The following is an 18,247-nucleotide window of genomic DNA, read 5'->3' as shown; positions in this document are numbered from 1 at the left end:
AGAAGGCCAGGAAGTATATCTTACCATGGGCAGAGAAGGCACAGATCTGGGCATTTCACTGAGCTGCATTAATGGCTACAAGTCTATTTGCTTCCTTGTGGTGTCATTTTACTTGTTCCTGTTTCTCTTGAACTTCCTGAAAGTGAAAGATAACTCTAGAACTTGATTTGATTCAGGCTCAGTAATTTTGGCAAGAGCACTTCATAGGTTGGTCTATATGCTTCATATTGCATCATATCAGGAGGCACCATGTTTAATTGTAGTAGATTCTAGCAGTAGTGGCTACCACTTCCTCCCCACTCCCAATTTAGTCAAACCTCCTTATATCCATTCCCTTGGGTAGACCCCTCTTGTTCTGACTCTGGGCTTGGCCATATAACATGATTTGGGAAACAGGACAATAGCAAATATGATACAAGCAGAGACTCAAAGTGTTGGCACTTTGTGGCTGTCCCTCTTTTGCTACTTTTTTAGAATGCTGAGACTGGTAAGAAAGTATCATGTGATAACGAGAAAGCTGGCAAATCCAAAATTTGTAGGGTTGGTCAGTGACCCAGGGAAGAGCTGATGTTGCAATACAAGTCTGAAGGCCCATCTGCTGGCAGAATTCTTTCTTGCCCAGGGGAGGTCAGTCTTTGTTCTACTAAGGTCTTCAACTGATGGATAAGGCTCACCCACATTATGGAGGGCAGTCTGCTTTACTCAATGTCCACCAATGTTACTGTCATCTAAAAGATACCTACACAGAAACATCCAGAATAATGTCTGAACAAATATCTGGGCACTGTGACCCAGTCAATATGATACATAAAATTAACTATCACATATATATTTCACTAAGACTGTGTTGTGGCTTGAACTGCATCTCCCAAAAGATATGATGAAATCTTAACCCCTGGTACCTGTGAATGCAACCTTACTTGGAAACAGGATCATTGCAGATGTAATTAGTTAAGATGAGATAATACTGGAGTAGGGTGCACCTTTCATTCAATATGACAGTGTCCTTATAAGAAGAGGAGAAGACACAGACTATGCATTGAGGGAAGATGATGTGGAGAAACACAGAAAGAATGCCATATGACGATGGAGGCAGAGACTGGGGCTATGGTGCCACAAGTCACGGAATGCCAAGGATTGCCAGAAACACCAGAAGCTAAAAGAAAGGCATGGAACACATTCTCCCTCAGAACTCTGATAGGAACAAACCCTGCCAATACCTTGATTTCCAACTTCTAGCCTCCAGAACTGAGAGAATAGATTTCTATTGTTTTAAGCTACCAAGTTTGTGGTACTTTATTACAGCAGCTATAAGAAACTAACATACCCGCGCACCGCGATTAAGAGGGGCCCCCACTTGCCGCAACTAGAGAACGCCCTCGCACAGAAACGAGGACCCAACACAGCCAAAAAAAAAAAAAAAAAAAAAAAGAGACTAACATAGACTGCATAGATAAAATACTATATTCTAATGCCATTTTTTTTTCCCTGTGGGTTTATCAATTGTAACAGAGTTAGGTTCACGCATTTCTGTTGTTTTCAACATTTTGGAATTGCTCTTTAACTTTTGGCTATATTATTTATTTATGTTTTCAAATTCAAGTTGTATAATATGTTCAGAGAAGTCTTATATCCTCACCCGAATCTGTCCTATCCTGTTCCTTTCCTTCCCAAAATATAAAGAAAATCAAATAATATCAATAATGGTTGTCTCTGGGAAGTAAGATTATATGTTTCCTAACTCTTCTCTGAGGTCTTGAAATCAAAACAAAATAAAATAAAGAGAAAAAAATAAAATTATTTGTCCTACAGGGCCCAGTTCAAGTTCCATGACCTCAAAGAAACCATTCCATAAATACTTTCTCTTTTTTGAACTCGTACATTGTTTATTTTCCATATTGCTCCCTTAGCCCTTTGCATCAATCAATCAATAAATTTAAAAATTAATGCACTGATATCTGAAGGGTACTATGTTAGATACTGTGGGGACACAATGTATTATCAGTTGTTTTCATGTATAGTCATGTCCTTGATTAAGCTGTATACCGAAGCAAAAGCTTTCTTATGACCTACACGGTGGCCGTCACTGCTGTCTGATGAACCAAATTCCTACAAAATGTTGAAGAGAAAATAAATAAAAACTGAAACATATTGATACAAATACCTTTAATAATAACAACTTCATGTTTAAATAAATATATTGTTAAAAAATAGTGCAAGAGTATTTTGTTATAATTATTAAGAAAGATTTGAGACTGCTATTCCCTCTGCAGAAACACTATGCACAGATGCAAAATGATCAAAGGCTGATACAATAATGAATCTCAAGTAAGTGGCGTGGCCATCATGTACCTGTAGGGGAAAAATCAATATAGATGATTTAGAATTCTAGTTAACTGTTAAACAAGCAGTTAGCAGAAGAAAGTGTTTGATGCAAGAATAATATTCTAAATATATAATGATTTATAAGATATAATGTTCAGAAGAGAAGCCAGCCACATGTAACAGTACAGTTATTCTGATATGTAGCAGCCAAATATCAGCCTTGGTTTGAGGAAGAATAGCAGGTGGAGCTAAAAATTGCACTGTACAATTCTGATTAATTTTTTTAAAGTAATTTATTTTATTTATTTATTTTTGGCTGCATTGGGTCTTTGTTGCTGCACACGGGCTTTCTCTAGTTGCGGCGAGTGGGGGCTACTCTTTGTTGCGGTGTGCAGGCTTCTCATTGCTGTGGTTTCTCTTGTTGCGGAACACGGGCTCTAGGCACACGGGCTTCAGTAGTTGTGGCACAAGGGCTCAGTAGTTGTGGCTCACAGGCTCTAGAGTGCAGGCTCAATAATTGTGGCACACGGGCTTAGCTGCTCCGTGGCATGTGGGATCTTCCTGGACCAGGGCTCGAACCTGTGTCCCCTGCACTGGCAGGCGGATCTTAACCATATGCCACCAGGGAAGCCCTGATTAATTTTTTTAAAGTGTTTTTCTGAAGTATTTTTCATAATAAGAGATTTCATTTGTTGGATGACGCCTCAGAATACACTACCCTGAATATTATTATACTTTTACATTTATATAAAAATGTAAAAAAAGTCTCCGAAAAGCAATTTGGCAGTATATATAAGAAGCTATAAATATGTCTATACCCATGGACCCAGTAATTCCATTCCTTGAAATTTAATTTTAGAAAATAATTAAAAAGGTGAACATTGTGGTAGCAGGAAAAGGCATAAGATGTGCCCTGTAGTATTGGTTATAATGACAGAGAGAGGAAAAAGGAAATCAGTTAACATCATCTGCATACATTTAATTTTAAAATTATAATTATGAAGCTTTTGATACAATATTAAATTTTTAAAAGATACAAATTTTTTCATACATACTATTATAACTATGTAATGCATTTGGTTAACAACTAGAAGAAAATAAGTATAGTAAAAGCTGTTGTGAGAGGGTACTAAACTTTGGATGATTTACAGCCTTCCATTCCCCCTTACTTTTCTCCAAATGCTCTATGATGCTGCAACCTCCCTGATCCACAGTGAGTCCTGAAACAAAATACTCAGCAGAGGCTTACTAACCATAACCCATTAATAAAGATGGAGAAAAACAGGAAGATAAAATTCAGTCTAATTAATCACTTTTCTGGTCCCCACTGGCCTCCCCAGTCATTGGGCACACTTAGGTGGTAGAGAAGATAATTAACAGGATTCAAAAACTCCTAGAGAATCATTTGAAACACCGATTTCATAGCAGCTGCCAGTAAGTTGTGAAGAAGGAAACCTAAAGGACAAGGTACCTCTTTAACCCTTATTTAGAGACACCTTAGTTAAATAAACACTACTACCTAAAAAACACATATTCACAGTTGTTTGGCTTTTTGTGTTTGTCTAAAACCAGGGCCTGACAAACTAGCAGGAACAGAGAAACTCCTGATGAGGCAGCAGCTTCCTCATCAATGGGCATTCATTCCACTTGACAAGCAAAGCCCAATGGAATGTTGTTGGAAACTGCTGGTTCTCTTTTCACCTCATCTCTCTTTGGCTTATTTGTTGCTGATCCTATGCTCCAGTTCCCTTATCTGAATCTCCCTTGTCCTTTCATACTTAAATTAACATCCGATTTTGGCATCTCAACCTTTTTTGATTCCTATTCTATAAGGCCTACAGAATCAAGTGAAAGGAAAGCAAGTACATACTTCAAAATAAATGAATAAACAAAATAAAACAAAAACAAGTGAATTCTGTTCTATCCTTGCTGTCATATTATTATTATGCTGTCATATATTATTGAGAATAACCATCTCTATTGGTTGATGAGACACAGAACCTATAATATTATGAGGGTATTTATTAACTTTATGACTATGGAGTTAGGTGTAAAATTTAAATATGCTGTGCTGGCTAAAGATAATGTTTATCTCTTCAAAGTATATTTACTTACCATAATTTCTTCATTTTGAAGCTGCCCCTCTGTATGTACCAGATCTAAAACACAAATTCAACAGAATTGAGGTAGGGCTCAAAATGCATGAGGACATATTGAAATTTATATTCAGCAACACACGATATCTGGTAAACTATAGTCAGACCAGATTTACCAGTGTTTGGGGGTTAAAATTCGATATAAAAATAGAGATATTTGATATAAAAGGTATGAAAGATAAACTATGAGCTATAAAATATCTCTAGTGAGTATAAATAAAAGTAAATGTAAATTACAGTAAAGGAATATAAAGTGAAGAATTGATAAAATGTGAAAGTCCTTTTTAAGGATCAAGTTACTAAGAGTAATTGCAGGCCTGAAAGGAGCCATCTTACCATTCTCATGGGTACAGACTAGGGCTCAGTTTCTCACAATGAATTTTCACTATGATGCTGAGTTATGCCACCCATGAATTGATCTTTTCTGGTGTCCAGCTTTAGAAAACCTTTAATTGTGTAATTTTAGGACAGATTATCTTATTTGGTCATGAGTTAATCACATCAAACATTCTTTAGGAAACATGAAATATTTAATTGATGTAATAATGTCAACATTATTTAGAAATTAATTTTGTTTGTATCAAAATAGTGTACATAATTTTAAAAGGCATGTAGTACAAAAAGGGAAGTTTCTGGGAAGTAAGATTATGTATGACTTTCTGTTTCCTAACCTTTCTCTGAAGTAATGAAAAATAGTAATTCCCTGCTTGACCCCTTTTCCTCCAGTCCTGCTCCCTAAAGGCAAATGTTTTCAACACTTTAAGCTGTTTTTCCTGGAATTATGTTTTATACTCCTTTTCTTGATTTATCAATTTTTTACTGACTTTATATTATGGTAGGTAAAATTTATGTCTCTTGGACCAACATCCTCTTCCTCCTCCTCCTGCAAATTTTCCCTCCTGCCATCCTCTCAATTTTGAAATCAATACTTGATGGTTATACTATTATCTATCTAAACATTATTTACTGCTGAAATAAGTAATAAATTGTGACACATTTTCTTTCTTAGACAACTCCTCCTCTACTAGAAGTTAATAATAACCTCTTCTTTCATTTGCTTCATTTTTTTTAATTATGAAAAATTGGAAAATCTCAAACATATATAAAAAAGACAGGATATAACTCCTATATATACCCATAATCTTGAATTTGCAATTACTAAAATTTCACCATACTTGATTTATCTAATTTTTTTTGCTAAAGTATTTTAAAGAAAGTCTAAGACATAATTACATTTCACCTTTATATATTTGGTTATCTATCTCTAAATAAGAATATTTTCTTATATAACTACAATGCCATTATCATATTACAATAAACAATGCTTTAATATCCAGTCCACATTCAAATTTCCCCATTGTCCCCCTAACTGTCTTTTTATAGTTGGTTTATTCAAATCAGAATTAAGTCTCTTTTAATCTTGAACTGCTTTCTCTCCCACACACATTTTTTTCCCACACCATTGACTTACTGAAGAGAGCAGGTCAGTTGTCCTGTAAATGTCCCTCATTTTCTCATATTGCCTCCTCGTGGTTTCATTTAATTTGTTCTCTATTCCCTTTTCCTATAGATTGGAATTAGAGCTAAAGGCTTGATTATATTGAGGTTTTAAGGCCTTCATCATATGTCTGGTGATTTTTGGCTTCTGTTACTCATGAATAGATCATTTGAAAAACGTGCATGAGCCAGACTCGTTGACTACTGGACTTTGACAGGGTGACCAGGAATGAGCTAGCCTGTGTCAGTATCCATAGATCTTCTGGGACCATTCAGTTTCTCCAAAGATGAATCCTCCAATCTCCTGGCTGGGGCTATATTCCTGGTTGCTGAGCAGAGCACAGGAAGGAGGCTGGAGTTCCCACCACTCAATATGTACGCTTCCACTTAAATCCCTTGTTTTCTACTCCGTGTCTCACTCACTCTCTTTACTATGCCTCGTCTCCTTGAGTCCTGAGCCTCAACATTCAATGTTCCTAGTCACCTCTTGGGGGTGGTTTGTGGGAGGAAAGACTGGTCACTAGCTTTATAGGGGAGAAGGTACCTAGGGTCCTTTTAAATATATATATATGTATGTCACAAGTATCATTCAAGTCATCTTTTTTCACCAAAATGCAGCCCAGTTGGAAATACAGAGTAAAGGACAATTCTCTACTTCTTCATGATCAGAACAATGTTGGTGAAACAGCACATACCTCTTTCAATCCACTGCTCAAAATCAACTGGCTCTTTAGAAATGCTCTTTTCAATCCTCAAGGTCCGTACTGACATTGTAAAGAAACAAAATAAAGTGTTAATATCTATCTAATTCTATGTTGCTGTCCCTGTATTCCTTTTTTCCTTTGTCTGAGACCGTCAGGCATTGGTGGGACTGCACAAAGTACTGGGATCAGGAACAACATGTTCTGAAAATCACTCACTCACTCCGTTTTTCCGTAAGTCCCTACAGTAAAATGCAGACTGTGTAACTGTAATCTCACAAGTGTTTGCAAGCATACAACACAAAGCTAGTAGGGCCTTTCTGCATTTGGAATTATCTAGATTTTTGTTTTGTGTTTTTGTTTTTTTGTACACTGGTAAATAATACCATTAGTGGTCTTGATCATAAAACTTTATGGAGAAACTACTATGAGTCAGACATATTCATTGACTCTTGACTTCAATCTTAGGAGAAAGGTATTATTAACTTACTTTATTGATGAGGAAACAGGCTTAAAGAAATCAGGCAACTTAGAGAAGCCAGGTGAAGTGTTCAATGATATAGAGCTAGTAAGTGCTAGAACTGGAATGCAGACTTTAGGTCTGACTCCAGAGCCTTCGCAATTAATGACAGAAGAGAAAATGCAGTCATCTTCCTTCTGCACTGTTTTTTTCCTTTACCCCTAAATCAGTTCCCTTCACCCCAAATCCATTCTTCCCCTTCTGTGTTCTGTGCCCTGTGGGGAGGACCCCTGGGGACTGCATCACCTGGACTCACTTGCCCACTGACTACTGGTTGGATTTGGCCAACTGGAGGCACTGGAAGGAAACTGAAGAGCAGTGGGGAAGTGACATCAGGTTGTATTTTCTCCGCGCCCTTCCCATTTCAGTGCTGTGTCTGACAGTTGTTATGTCCGTTCATTGGTTACAGCTCCTGTTGGGCAGGCTCTTATGCATGGGCTCCAGCACTCACTGGGCTCCAGCAATACTATTTCCTTCCTTTGGCCCAGGGGAGATAATGGCTTACTGCTGTAGCCACTTTCTGGGTGTCTCACCATCCCTAGTTGTTCCCTTAACCCAGGCCATAATTCTGTAAGTAGTCCCATCAATAATGTCTCTTCATTTGAGTCATCTGGGGTATATCCTGTTTCCTGCCATGATTTTGTCTGACATACTTTATCCTTAAATAAACATAAGACAGGATTAGGATGATGTTCCAGTGGGAGATAGTCTTCCTGAATCCCTCAGAAAATGCCATTATTAATAAAAGAATCAAAATTATCAAATACAAATAATCAGGATTATCAGATTGTCAGAAAGAATTTGACAGAGAACCCCTAGCCAAAAGAATCTGGAATAAAGATGTCAAGAAACCTAGTGTTCTGGCAAGCTGGCTTCTTATATTCATAACACGGTCTTTTGCCAAAGGCTTTCACGTAGTAAATTGCATGGAAATTATTATGTGCTTTGGAAGGGTTTCAAATTTGCAGTTTCAGAGAGGCTAACTGTGCTCAAGGCAGTTAACCCATACTCCCCACCCATCAACCCCAGCAAGAAAACTGGATTCCATGCGGTAAAAAAAAATCAGTGTTTTGCCAAAAGTTTACATATGTGCCTTCTGCCTATGAAAAAACTGAAAGATGATGAAAATTAATGAAATGAAGTGAAATGAAAATATCATGCTTACCAAAGTAACTCTGGATTAAAAGCCTTTCAATCCTTACATGTTTGTGAAAACAAATAATGAACTCTTGGGGAAACATTCCTGTGGTGGTCCAAAATGTTTCTGGATTTCTATTGTTAATTTTAAAGAAAAAGAGAAAAAAATAGTCAAATGTTTAGAAATGTTTAATCACAAAATTCTAGTGAATAACTATTTAAAAAAATAAACGACCACCGGATTCTTGCAACCCCTTTCTTTCTTTTTTTTTTTTTTTAATATTTATTTATTTATTTGGCTGCACCGGGTCTTAGTTGTGGCACATGGGATCTTTACTTGTGGCATGCGGGATCTAGTTCCCTGACCAGGGATCGAACCTGGGCCTCCTGCGTTGGGAGCACAGAGTCTTAACCACTGGACCACCAGGGAAGTCCCACAACCCCTTTCTAACTGTTCATTCTGCCTCTAATCTCTCCCCAACTTTAATAATTCTTTACTACTACCAGATACATTTTTTAAAAAATGGAATTGATGTCACTCTTGCCTAAAAGCAGTGACCCTTTACTGCCTATGAATCTAAACTCCTTAGTATGGCATTTTATGACCCTGTACAATCTGGTCCCATCATTAAGTATATTGTCCCCCATCGTGATATCATCTCCCATTATTGTAGTCACGTTGGACCAATTAAAATTCTGCAAACACGTCATGTAGGCTCATGCCTCTGTGCCTTAGTTCATGAGGTTCTCTTGACCTAAAAAGCCCTTCTTCCCGTGCAAAAGTTTATTCACTTTTTGGTCACATCTCTCCAACCCCAACAAATCACAATAACTTTCTCCCTCCTTTGCACTCACCTCACACACAGCATCCATTTTTACATTAGCACTTTTCTCTTGTGTTTTTATTGCTCCAGCTACACCCTCTATAAGTCCAGCCACTTCCTCTTAGTCACCTTTATATCCCCAGCAACTATCACAATGGCTGACCCACAGTAGATACACAACAGATGTTTGTTGAAAAAAATTAAAACATGCACTCAATGTTGGTCATATACTATGTAAAATTACATATATACCTAGACACACACACACATATATAGTATTGACTACAGAAATAATCACTTCTATTTTAATTATATAAGGTTTTTCTTTCTCTTTTGGAGGTGAAATTTACCTACAGTGGAATTTCTCTTAAGTGCAACTCAAAGTTTTGATAAATGTATATGCTTATGTAACCAATATCGCAAGGTAACCAATACCCTAATCAAGATAAAGAACAGTTCCATCACTCTAGAAACTTCCCTTCTCTTCCCTCCAAACAACCTCCCTTATGCAACCACTGCTCTGATTCCTATCACCATAGACTATGCTATAGTTTGTTTATTCATTTCTTGTTTGATATTTTTGTTGAATATTTGAATTGCTTCAAATTTTTTACTATTGTGAGTAAAACTTCTATAAACATTCTTGTACAGGTGTTTTTGTGGATATGTTTTCATTTCTCTTGGATAATTACTAGGAGTGAAATTGCTGAGTCATAAGGTAAAGGTATGTTTAATTTTATAAGATGATGTCAGACTTCCAAAGTGGTTGTGCCATTTTCCATTCCTAACAGAAATGTGACGGAGTTCTAGTTGCTCCACATCCTTGACAACATTTGCTGTTGTCAGGCTTTTTAGCCATTCTAGTGGATGTGAAATGGTATCTGACTATGTTATTAATTTGCATTTCCCTGATGACAAATTATTCTAAGCCCTTTTTCATGTGTTTTTGGTCATTCATATATTTTCTTTCGTGAAGTGTCTGTTAAGTATTTTCTCATTTTTAAAAAAGCTCTTTTGGACTTCCCTGGTGGTGCAGTGGTTAAGAATCTGACTGCCAATGCAGGGAACATGGGTTCGAGCCCTTGCCCAGAAAGATCCACATGCAACACAGCAACTAAGCCTGTGTGCCACAACTGCTGAGCCTGTGCTCTAGAGCCCACGAACCACAATTACTGAGCCCATGCGCCACAACTACTGAAGCCCATGCACCTAGAGCCCATGCTCCACAACAAGAGAACCCACCGCATGGAGAAGCCCGTGCACTGCATCGAAGAGTAACCCCCGCTCGCCACAACTAGAGAAAGCCCGCACAGCAATGAAGATGCAACACAGCCAAAAATAAATAATAAATTTATTAAAAAAATTTTTTTTTTTTTTTTTTGCGGTACGTGGGCCTCTCACTGTTGTGGCCTCTCCCGTTGCTTGCGGAGCACACGCTCCGGACGCACAGCCTCAGCGGCTATGGCCCACGGGCCCCGCCGCTCCGCGGCATGTGGGATCCTCCCGGACCGGGGCACAAACCCGCGTCCCCCGCATCGGTAGGTGGACTCTCAACCACTGCGCCACCAGGGAAGCCCTTAATTGTGTCTTTCAATGAGTATTAGTTTTATTTTTGGTGAATTCCAGTTTTATTACTCTTTTCTTTTATGCTTAGTAATTTTTGTGCCTGCCTTCCTTCCTTCCTCCCTCCCTCTCTTTATTTTTGGCTGCGTTGGGTCTTCATTGCTGTGCGTGGTCTTCCTCTAGATGCGGTGAGTGGGGGCTACTCTCTTCGTTGCAGTGCGCGGGCTTCTCACTGCGGTGGCTTCTCTTGTTGCGATCATGGGCTCTAGGTGTGCAGGCTTCAGTAGTTGTGGCTCGCGGGCTCTAGAGTGCAGGCTCAGCAGTTGTGGTGCACGGGCTTAGTTGCTCCACGGCATGTGGGATCTTCCCGGACCAGGGCTCGAACCCATGTCCCCTGCATTGGCAGGAGGATTCTTAACCACTGCACCATCAGGGAAGCCCTGTGTCTTTATTAAGAAACCTTTGCCTACTTCATTGTCACAAAAGTACTTTCTTGTATTTTCTTTTAGAAAATTATTTTAGCTTTGAATTGAGTTCTATTATCCATATTGAATTAATTTTTGTGTTTAGTATGAGGTAGGGGTTGAGGGTTTTTTTTAATCCACATGTTTATTCAGTCATTCCAGCACCACGTTAAAAAGACTTTCCTTGGACTTCCCTGGTGGCGCAGCGGTTAAGAATCTGACTGCCAATGCAGGGGCCACGGGTTTGATCCCTGGTCCAGGAAGATCCCACATGCCGTGGAGCAACTAAGCCCAACTACTGAGCCTGTGCACCACAACTATTAAAGCCCGTGCGCCCTAGAGCCCACATGCCATAACTACTGAGCCCGTGTGCTGCAACTACTGAAGCCCGTGCACCTAAAGTCCGTGTTCCACAATGAGAAGCCACCACAATGCAAAGACAGTGTACCACAATGAAGAGTAGCCCCTGCTCACCACGGCTAGAGAAAGCCTGCACACAGCAGTGGAGACCCAATGCTGCCAAAAAAAAAAAGAAAAAGACTTTCCTTTTCCTATTGAATCATCTAAGTGTCTTTTCCTAAAATTAATGAACTGTCTGTGGGTGTATGTACTTCTGCCCCTCCATTTTATTCCATTGATCTGTTTCTGTATCCTTAGCCTTTTGTCAAAAAGTAATTGACTTTATATGTGTGGGTCTATTTCTGGGCTCTCTAGTCTGTTCCACTGATCTATATAGATCTATCTTTACAAAAATGCCATGTTGTTTTGATTACTGTGTATTTATTTTAAATCTTGAAATCAGATAATTTAAGATTTCTTCTTTTCAAAATTAGTCTGACAAGATTAGTTTGCATTTCCATACACATTTCAGAATCAACTTGTTAATTTCTATGTAAAAGTCTATCGAGATTTACTGAATCTATAGGTCATTTAAGGGAGAAACAGCCACTGTAACAATATTGAGTTTTCCAATCACGAATATAGTATATCTTTTCATTTACTTAGTTCTTTCATTTCTCTCAGCAACGTTTTGAGTGTAAAGGTCTTGCATGTCTTATTAAATTTATTTTTAACTATTTCACGTCTTAAATGCTAATGTAATTGGAATTTTTTAAAATTTCATTTTCTAAATGCTTCCTACTAGTATATAGTAATACAATTGATTTTTGTGTATTGACCTCGCTAAATTTACTTATTAGCTCTAGCAGTTTTTTGCAGATTCCTTAGGGTTATGTAGATTCACATAATCTGCGAACAAAGGCAATATTTTTTTAGTGGCCAATAGCTCTTGCTTTATACATATACACACACACACACACACACGCACACACACACACACACACACACACACACACACACCCCTGGAGAAACTGAAACTCAAATAAATATTATGAATAGTTCAAAAGGCTACTTGGTTACAAGATATGTAAAGAGGACTCATTCCAAAGCTTATTTTTCCTTGTTGCCATCTGGAAGGGGAAGGCTCTTTGGGGAAATACCACAAGGGTGCATTTTGATCATTATCCTCATTATGTCTACTAATTTTCTTAAAAAAATTTTTTTTAAATTTTATATAATTTTAAAGGTTACTTTGCATTTACAGTTATTACAAAATATTGGCTATATTCCCCATGTTGTACAATACATCCTTGAGCCTATCTTACACCCAATAGTTTCCCCCTCTCCTCTCCCCACTGGTAAACACTAGTTTGTTCCCTAGATCTGTAACTCTGCTTCATTTTTTGTTATATTCATTAGTTTGTTGTGTCTTTTAGATTCCACGCGTAAGTGATATCATACTATACTGAACAAAGATAATTTTGCTCTCTTTCCAATCTTGATGACTTCTATGTCTTTTCTTGCCTTATTGCATTGTTTAAGACCTCTAGGACAATACTGAATAGAAATGGTGAGAACAAACATCCTTGATTTGTTTCCAATACTGGAGGGGAAGCATTTTTTTTTACCCGAACATAGTTGATTTACAATATTATATTAGTTTCAGGTGTACAGCACAGTGATTCACTATTTTTATAGATTATACTCCATTTAAGGTTATTACAAAATAATGGTTATATTTCCCTGTGTTGTACAACAGGGGTCCCCAACCCCTGGACCACGGACCAGTACTGGTTTGCAGCCTTTTAGGAACCAGGCCGCCCAGCAGGAGGTGAGCAGTGGTCAAGTGAGTGGAGCTTCACCTGCCACTCCCCATCGCTTGTGTTACTGCCTGAACCACCCCACCCCCACCCCCTGGTCCGTGGAAAAATTGTCTTTCACAAAACTGGTCCCTAGTGCCAAAAAGGCTGGGGACCGCTGCTGTACAATATATCTTTGTTGCTTATCTATTTTGTATGTAGTAGTTTGTATCTCTTAATCTCATACCCCTATCTTGCCCCTCCCCATTTCCCTCTCCCCACTGATATCCACGAGTTTGTTTTCTATATCTGTGAGTCTGTTTCTGTTTTGTTATATATACTCATTTGCTCTATTGGGAAAGCATTTATTATTTCATCATTAAGCTGAAAATTTTTAGTAGATGCCTTTATCAAACAGAAAATTCCCTTCTCTTTTTAATTTTTTGAGAGTTGTTATCATGAATGGATGCTGAATTTTGTCAAATGATTTTTTGGAATGATCATATATTTTTTCTCCCTTGTTCTGGCAATATGGTAAATTACACTCAATCTGTATTCCTGTGATAATGTGGTAAATATGCCAATCTTGCATTCTTATGATAAACTCCATTAGCTGAATTCAATTTATAAGGTTTTTTGGGTCTATGTTTACAAAGGATACTGTTCTTTAATTGTCCTTTCTTGTAAAGTCTTTGTCAGGCTTTGGTATCAGGGTTATGCTGTTCTCATAAAACAATCTGGGAAATGTTTCTCCTCTATTTTTGAAAGGGTTTCTAAAAGACTGGTACTATTTTTTCTCTATAAATATTTTACATAATTTCTATAATTGATATAAACTATTCAAATTATTAAATTTCATCTTGTGTCATTTTTATAGGTTGAGTTTTTCAAGGAATCTGTCCATTTCATCTATATTGTCAAATTGATTAGCCTAAATCTGTTCTTGATACTGACTTACTATTGTTTTAGAATCTGTAGTGATATTGCTTCTTTCATTTCTGGTACTAGTAACTTGCATTTTCTCTTTTTATTTTAGTCAGTCTTGCTAGAGGTTTATAACTTTTATAAACCTTTTCACATAGTCAACTTTTGGCTTTGATAATTTTTTCTAACTGTCTATTTTCTATTTCATTGATTTCTGCTCTTACCTTTGTCATTTATTGTCCTCTACTTTCTTTTGGTAAAATTTGTTCTTTGTTATCTAGCTTCCTAAGGGAGAAATTTAATTATTGTTTTTTGTTTTTTTGTTTTTGTTTTGTTTGTGGTACGCGGGTCTCTCATTGTTGTGGCCTCTCCTGTTGTACAGCACAGGCTCCAGATGCGCAGGCTCAGCGGCCATGGCTCATGGGCCTAGCCGCTCCGCGGCATGTGGGATCCTGCCAGACTGGGACATGAACCAGCGTCCCCTGCATCGGCAGGTGGACCCCCAACCACTGCGCCACCAGGGAAGCCCTAATTATTGGTTTTAAAACATTCTTTTTTTTTTTTTTTTTGGCTGTGTTGTGTCTTTGTTGCTGCGTGTGGGCTTTCTCTAGTTGCGGCGAGCCGGGTCTACTCTTCATTGTGGTGCGTGGGCTTCTCATTGCAGTGGCTTCTCTTGTTGCTCCGCATCAGCTCTAGGCGCGTGGGCTTCAGCAGTTGCAGCACGTGGGCTCAGTACTTGTGGCGCATGGTCTCTAGGGCACACAGGCTTCAGTAGTTGCGGTGTGTGGGCTCAGTAGTGGTGGCACGGGGGCTCAGTAGCTCTGCGGCATGTGGGATTTTCCTGACCAGGGATCGAACCCATGTCCCCTGTGTTGGCAGGTGGATTCTTAACCACTGTGCCACCAGGGAAGTCAGAATATTTATTTATTTATTTATTTGGCTGTGCCAGGTCTTTGTTGCGGCATGCAGGATCCTTAGTTGTGGCATGCGGGATCTTTTAGTTGTGGCATGCTGAATCTTTAGTTGTGGCATGCAGAATCTTTAGTTGTGGCATGTGGAATCTTTAGTTGTGGCATGCGGGATCTTTAGTTGCGGCATGCGGGATCTTAGTTGTGGCATGTGGGATCTTTAGTTGTGGCATGTGAACACTCAGTTGCAGCATGTGGGATCTAGTTCCCTGACGAGGGATAAAACCCAGGCCCCCTGAACTGGGAGCGTGGAGTCTTAGCTACTGGACTACCAGGGAAGTTCCCATCTGTCAGTTTTTGCTTTATGTACTTTTAATAACGATTATGAGGTCAATGTACATTTAGATTGTTATTTCTTCTTGAGGAATTGATATTTTAACATTATAAAATGTCCCCTTTATATCTGGAAATACTCCTTATCTTATATTTTACTTTGTCTGATATGACTATAGCCACAGCCACCTTCTCATGCTTACTATTGATAGGGTGAATCTTTTTCATCCTTTTATTTTCAAACTATTCATGACTTTATATTTAAAGTACATCTCTTGCAGACACCATATACTTGGGTCTTTCACTTTTACCCAGTATAACCCTCTCTGCCATTTAATTGAAGTGTTTAGAACACTGGCATTTAATATAATTATTGATATGGTTGGGTTTAAGTCTTGCTATTCATTTTTATTTGTCCCTCCCATCTATTTTTTCTTGTACCATTTCTTCTTTCCTACCTACTTTAAAATATACATATATTTATTTATTTATTTTGGCTGCGCCGGCTCTTAGTTGCAGCACGTGGGCTTATAGTTGAAGTATGCAGACTTCTTAGGTGCGGCATGCAGAATTCTTTGTTGCAGCATGTGAACTCTTAGTTGCAGCACACATGCGGGATCTAGTTCCCCAACCAGGGATCGAACCCAGGCCCCCTGTATTGGGAGCGTGGGGTCTTACCCACTGGACCACCAGGGAATTCCCTCCTTTCCTATCCAATTTTGAGTGAATCAACAAAAGTTTTAATGCTGCTTAATTCCTTTATTAGTTATTTAACTATACCTCTTATTTTTAGTGGCTGCTCTCAAGGTTATCAAACCTCATGACAGTCAATTTGCACTGAATTCCACTTTTGTGCCATTGTTTTAATATATTTTATACACACATATATAATAAATCCCACAATACAAAATGTTTCTTCCCATTAAGTGGTTAGCTGTCTTTCAAAATTATTAAAAGAGGGCTTCTCTGGTGGTGCAGTGGTTGAGAGTCCGCCTGCTGATGCAGGGGGCGCGGGTTCGTGCCCCGGTACGGGAGGATCCCACGTGCCACGGAGCGGCTGGGCCCGTGAGCCGTGGCCGCTGGGCCTGCGCGTCCAGAGCCTGTGCTCCGCGATGGGAGAGGCTGCAGCGGTGAGAGGCCCGCATACCACAAAAAATTTTAAAAAAATTATTAAAAGAAAAGATAGTCTTTTATATTTACTGAAATATTTACCATTTCCAATGCACTTACTTTCTTCCTGAATGTTTGAATTTCTATCTAGTATTTTATCATTTCAACCTGCAGAACTTTCTTTAGCATTTCCTGTGATGCAAGTCTGTTTGTGGTAAGTGAAAAGTCTTTCTTATATCCTATATTTTTTAGTGATATTTTAACTAGACACAGAATTCTGGGTTGACAGGTTTGTTTGTTTCTCTTTTTTCTCCAGCATTTTAAAGATATGATTCCATTGTCACCTGAATTCCATTGCTTGTGATGCAAAGTTGGCTGTCACTGGTACCACTGTACCGCTGTATGTAATGTATTTTTTTGCTCCAGTTGTTTAAAAATTTGTTTCTCTATCTTTGTTTTTCAGCAGTTTGGCTATGATATGGTCTGTTATTCATCCTGCTTGGGGTTTGCTGAGTTCCTTGGATCTGTGAGTTGGTATTCTTTAATAAAACTGGGGAAAATTCAGCCAAAAAGTAGAAACAATTCCGATATCCATCAATTGATGAATGGGTAAATAAAATTTGCCATATACATACAATGGAATTATTTGGCAATAAAAATGAATGGAGCACTGATACATACTACAACATGGATGAGCCTTGAAAACATGTAAGTGAAGGAAGGCAGTCCAAAGACAACATATGTATTATTCTATTGATATGAATGTCTGGATAAGCAAATCTGTAGGGACAGAAAGTAGATCTGTGGTTGTCTAGGGCTCATGGGGATAGGGGATGACAATGAAAGTGTGTGAGGTTTCTTTTTGGGGTGCTGAAATGGATTGTGCAAATGGCTGCATAACTCTGGATATGCTAGAAGCCACTGAATTGTATATCTTAAATGGTTGAATTTTATGGTATGAGAATAATATGTCAATAAAGGTGTTACAAAAAAGAAAAAAACAGAATCCAGGTCTCTAACTCACAATTCTTGATTTTTTTATACTATGCTTACTATTTCGCAATTTCTTTTTATTTATATTTATATGGTTTAAAATTTTATTTATTTAAATAAAGTAAACAATTTTTACTTGCCCTATGTTTTTTCTTGGGTGCTTTTAATGAACATGATCAAAGTAATAACATAAAGATATATAGAGATGCACTTGGATTTTAAAATAACTGAATTCCTATAATTAAGTAAAATGAAGTCATCAAAATAGTAGTTTCCTTTAAAACAAGGCCTTATAGCCATTCACTGTTCAACATCTATCATCTCATGTGATAATAAAAAAAAGTCATGTAATTTTTTCACAACTCTGAGGTAGTCAGGGAAGGTGGTATTATCCCTACTTTTCAGACCAGGAAACTGAGGCTCAAAGAATAACACATATATTCTTAGCCCAAAGTAACACACATAGTTCACTTACCCAGGAATTTTAACTGTAAATCTCTCATTCTTTTACATTATGCCAAAGGAACCAATTCTCTCTCTCTTCTACTTTTTCTAACTCATTTTTTTTTGTGTAAAATTTTTCTCCTTTTTCATTGACATGTTAAATACCAGGGGTCAAAAGTAGAGTCAAGAGGAAGTAGAAATATAATCACT

At 38.1% G+C, this 18,247-nt stretch overlaps 1 protein-coding gene across 3 annotated transcripts in view; it reads right to left on the bottom strand.

Annotated features, from left to right (window-relative positions):
• Window positions 1–18,247, bottom strand: part of IFT25 (intraflagellar transport 25) — a 35,700-nt gene continuing 17,453 nt past the window's right edge. For 2 of the 3 annotated variants that reach the window (XM_082832504.1, XM_082832503.1), the window contains exons 3-6: window positions 8,365–8,471; window positions 6,674–6,742; window positions 4,441–4,484; window positions 2,152–2,352 (exon numbers count right to left, since the gene is read on the bottom strand). In XM_082832504.1, the coding sequence (XP_082688630.1) occupies window positions 2,239–2,352; window positions 4,441–4,484; window positions 6,674–6,742; window positions 8,365–8,471 (334 nt within the window). In that variant the 3' untranslated portion in view covers window positions 2,152–2,238. Of the gene's footprint in view, window positions 137–2,151; window positions 2,353–4,440; window positions 4,485–6,673; window positions 6,743–8,364; window positions 8,472–18,247 lie in introns of those variants that run through there. The other variant, XM_082832505.1, reaches the window with a different exon arrangement.

Source organism: Leucopleurus acutus, assembly GCF_964270905.1.
Source record: "Leucopleurus acutus genome assembly, chromosome: 2".
Lineage (NCBI taxonomy): Eukaryota > Metazoa > Chordata > Mammalia > Artiodactyla > Delphinidae > Leucopleurus > Leucopleurus acutus.
The sequence above is the reverse complement of the archived record's forward strand: the minus strand, read 5'-3'. Positions and strand labels throughout refer to the sequence as shown.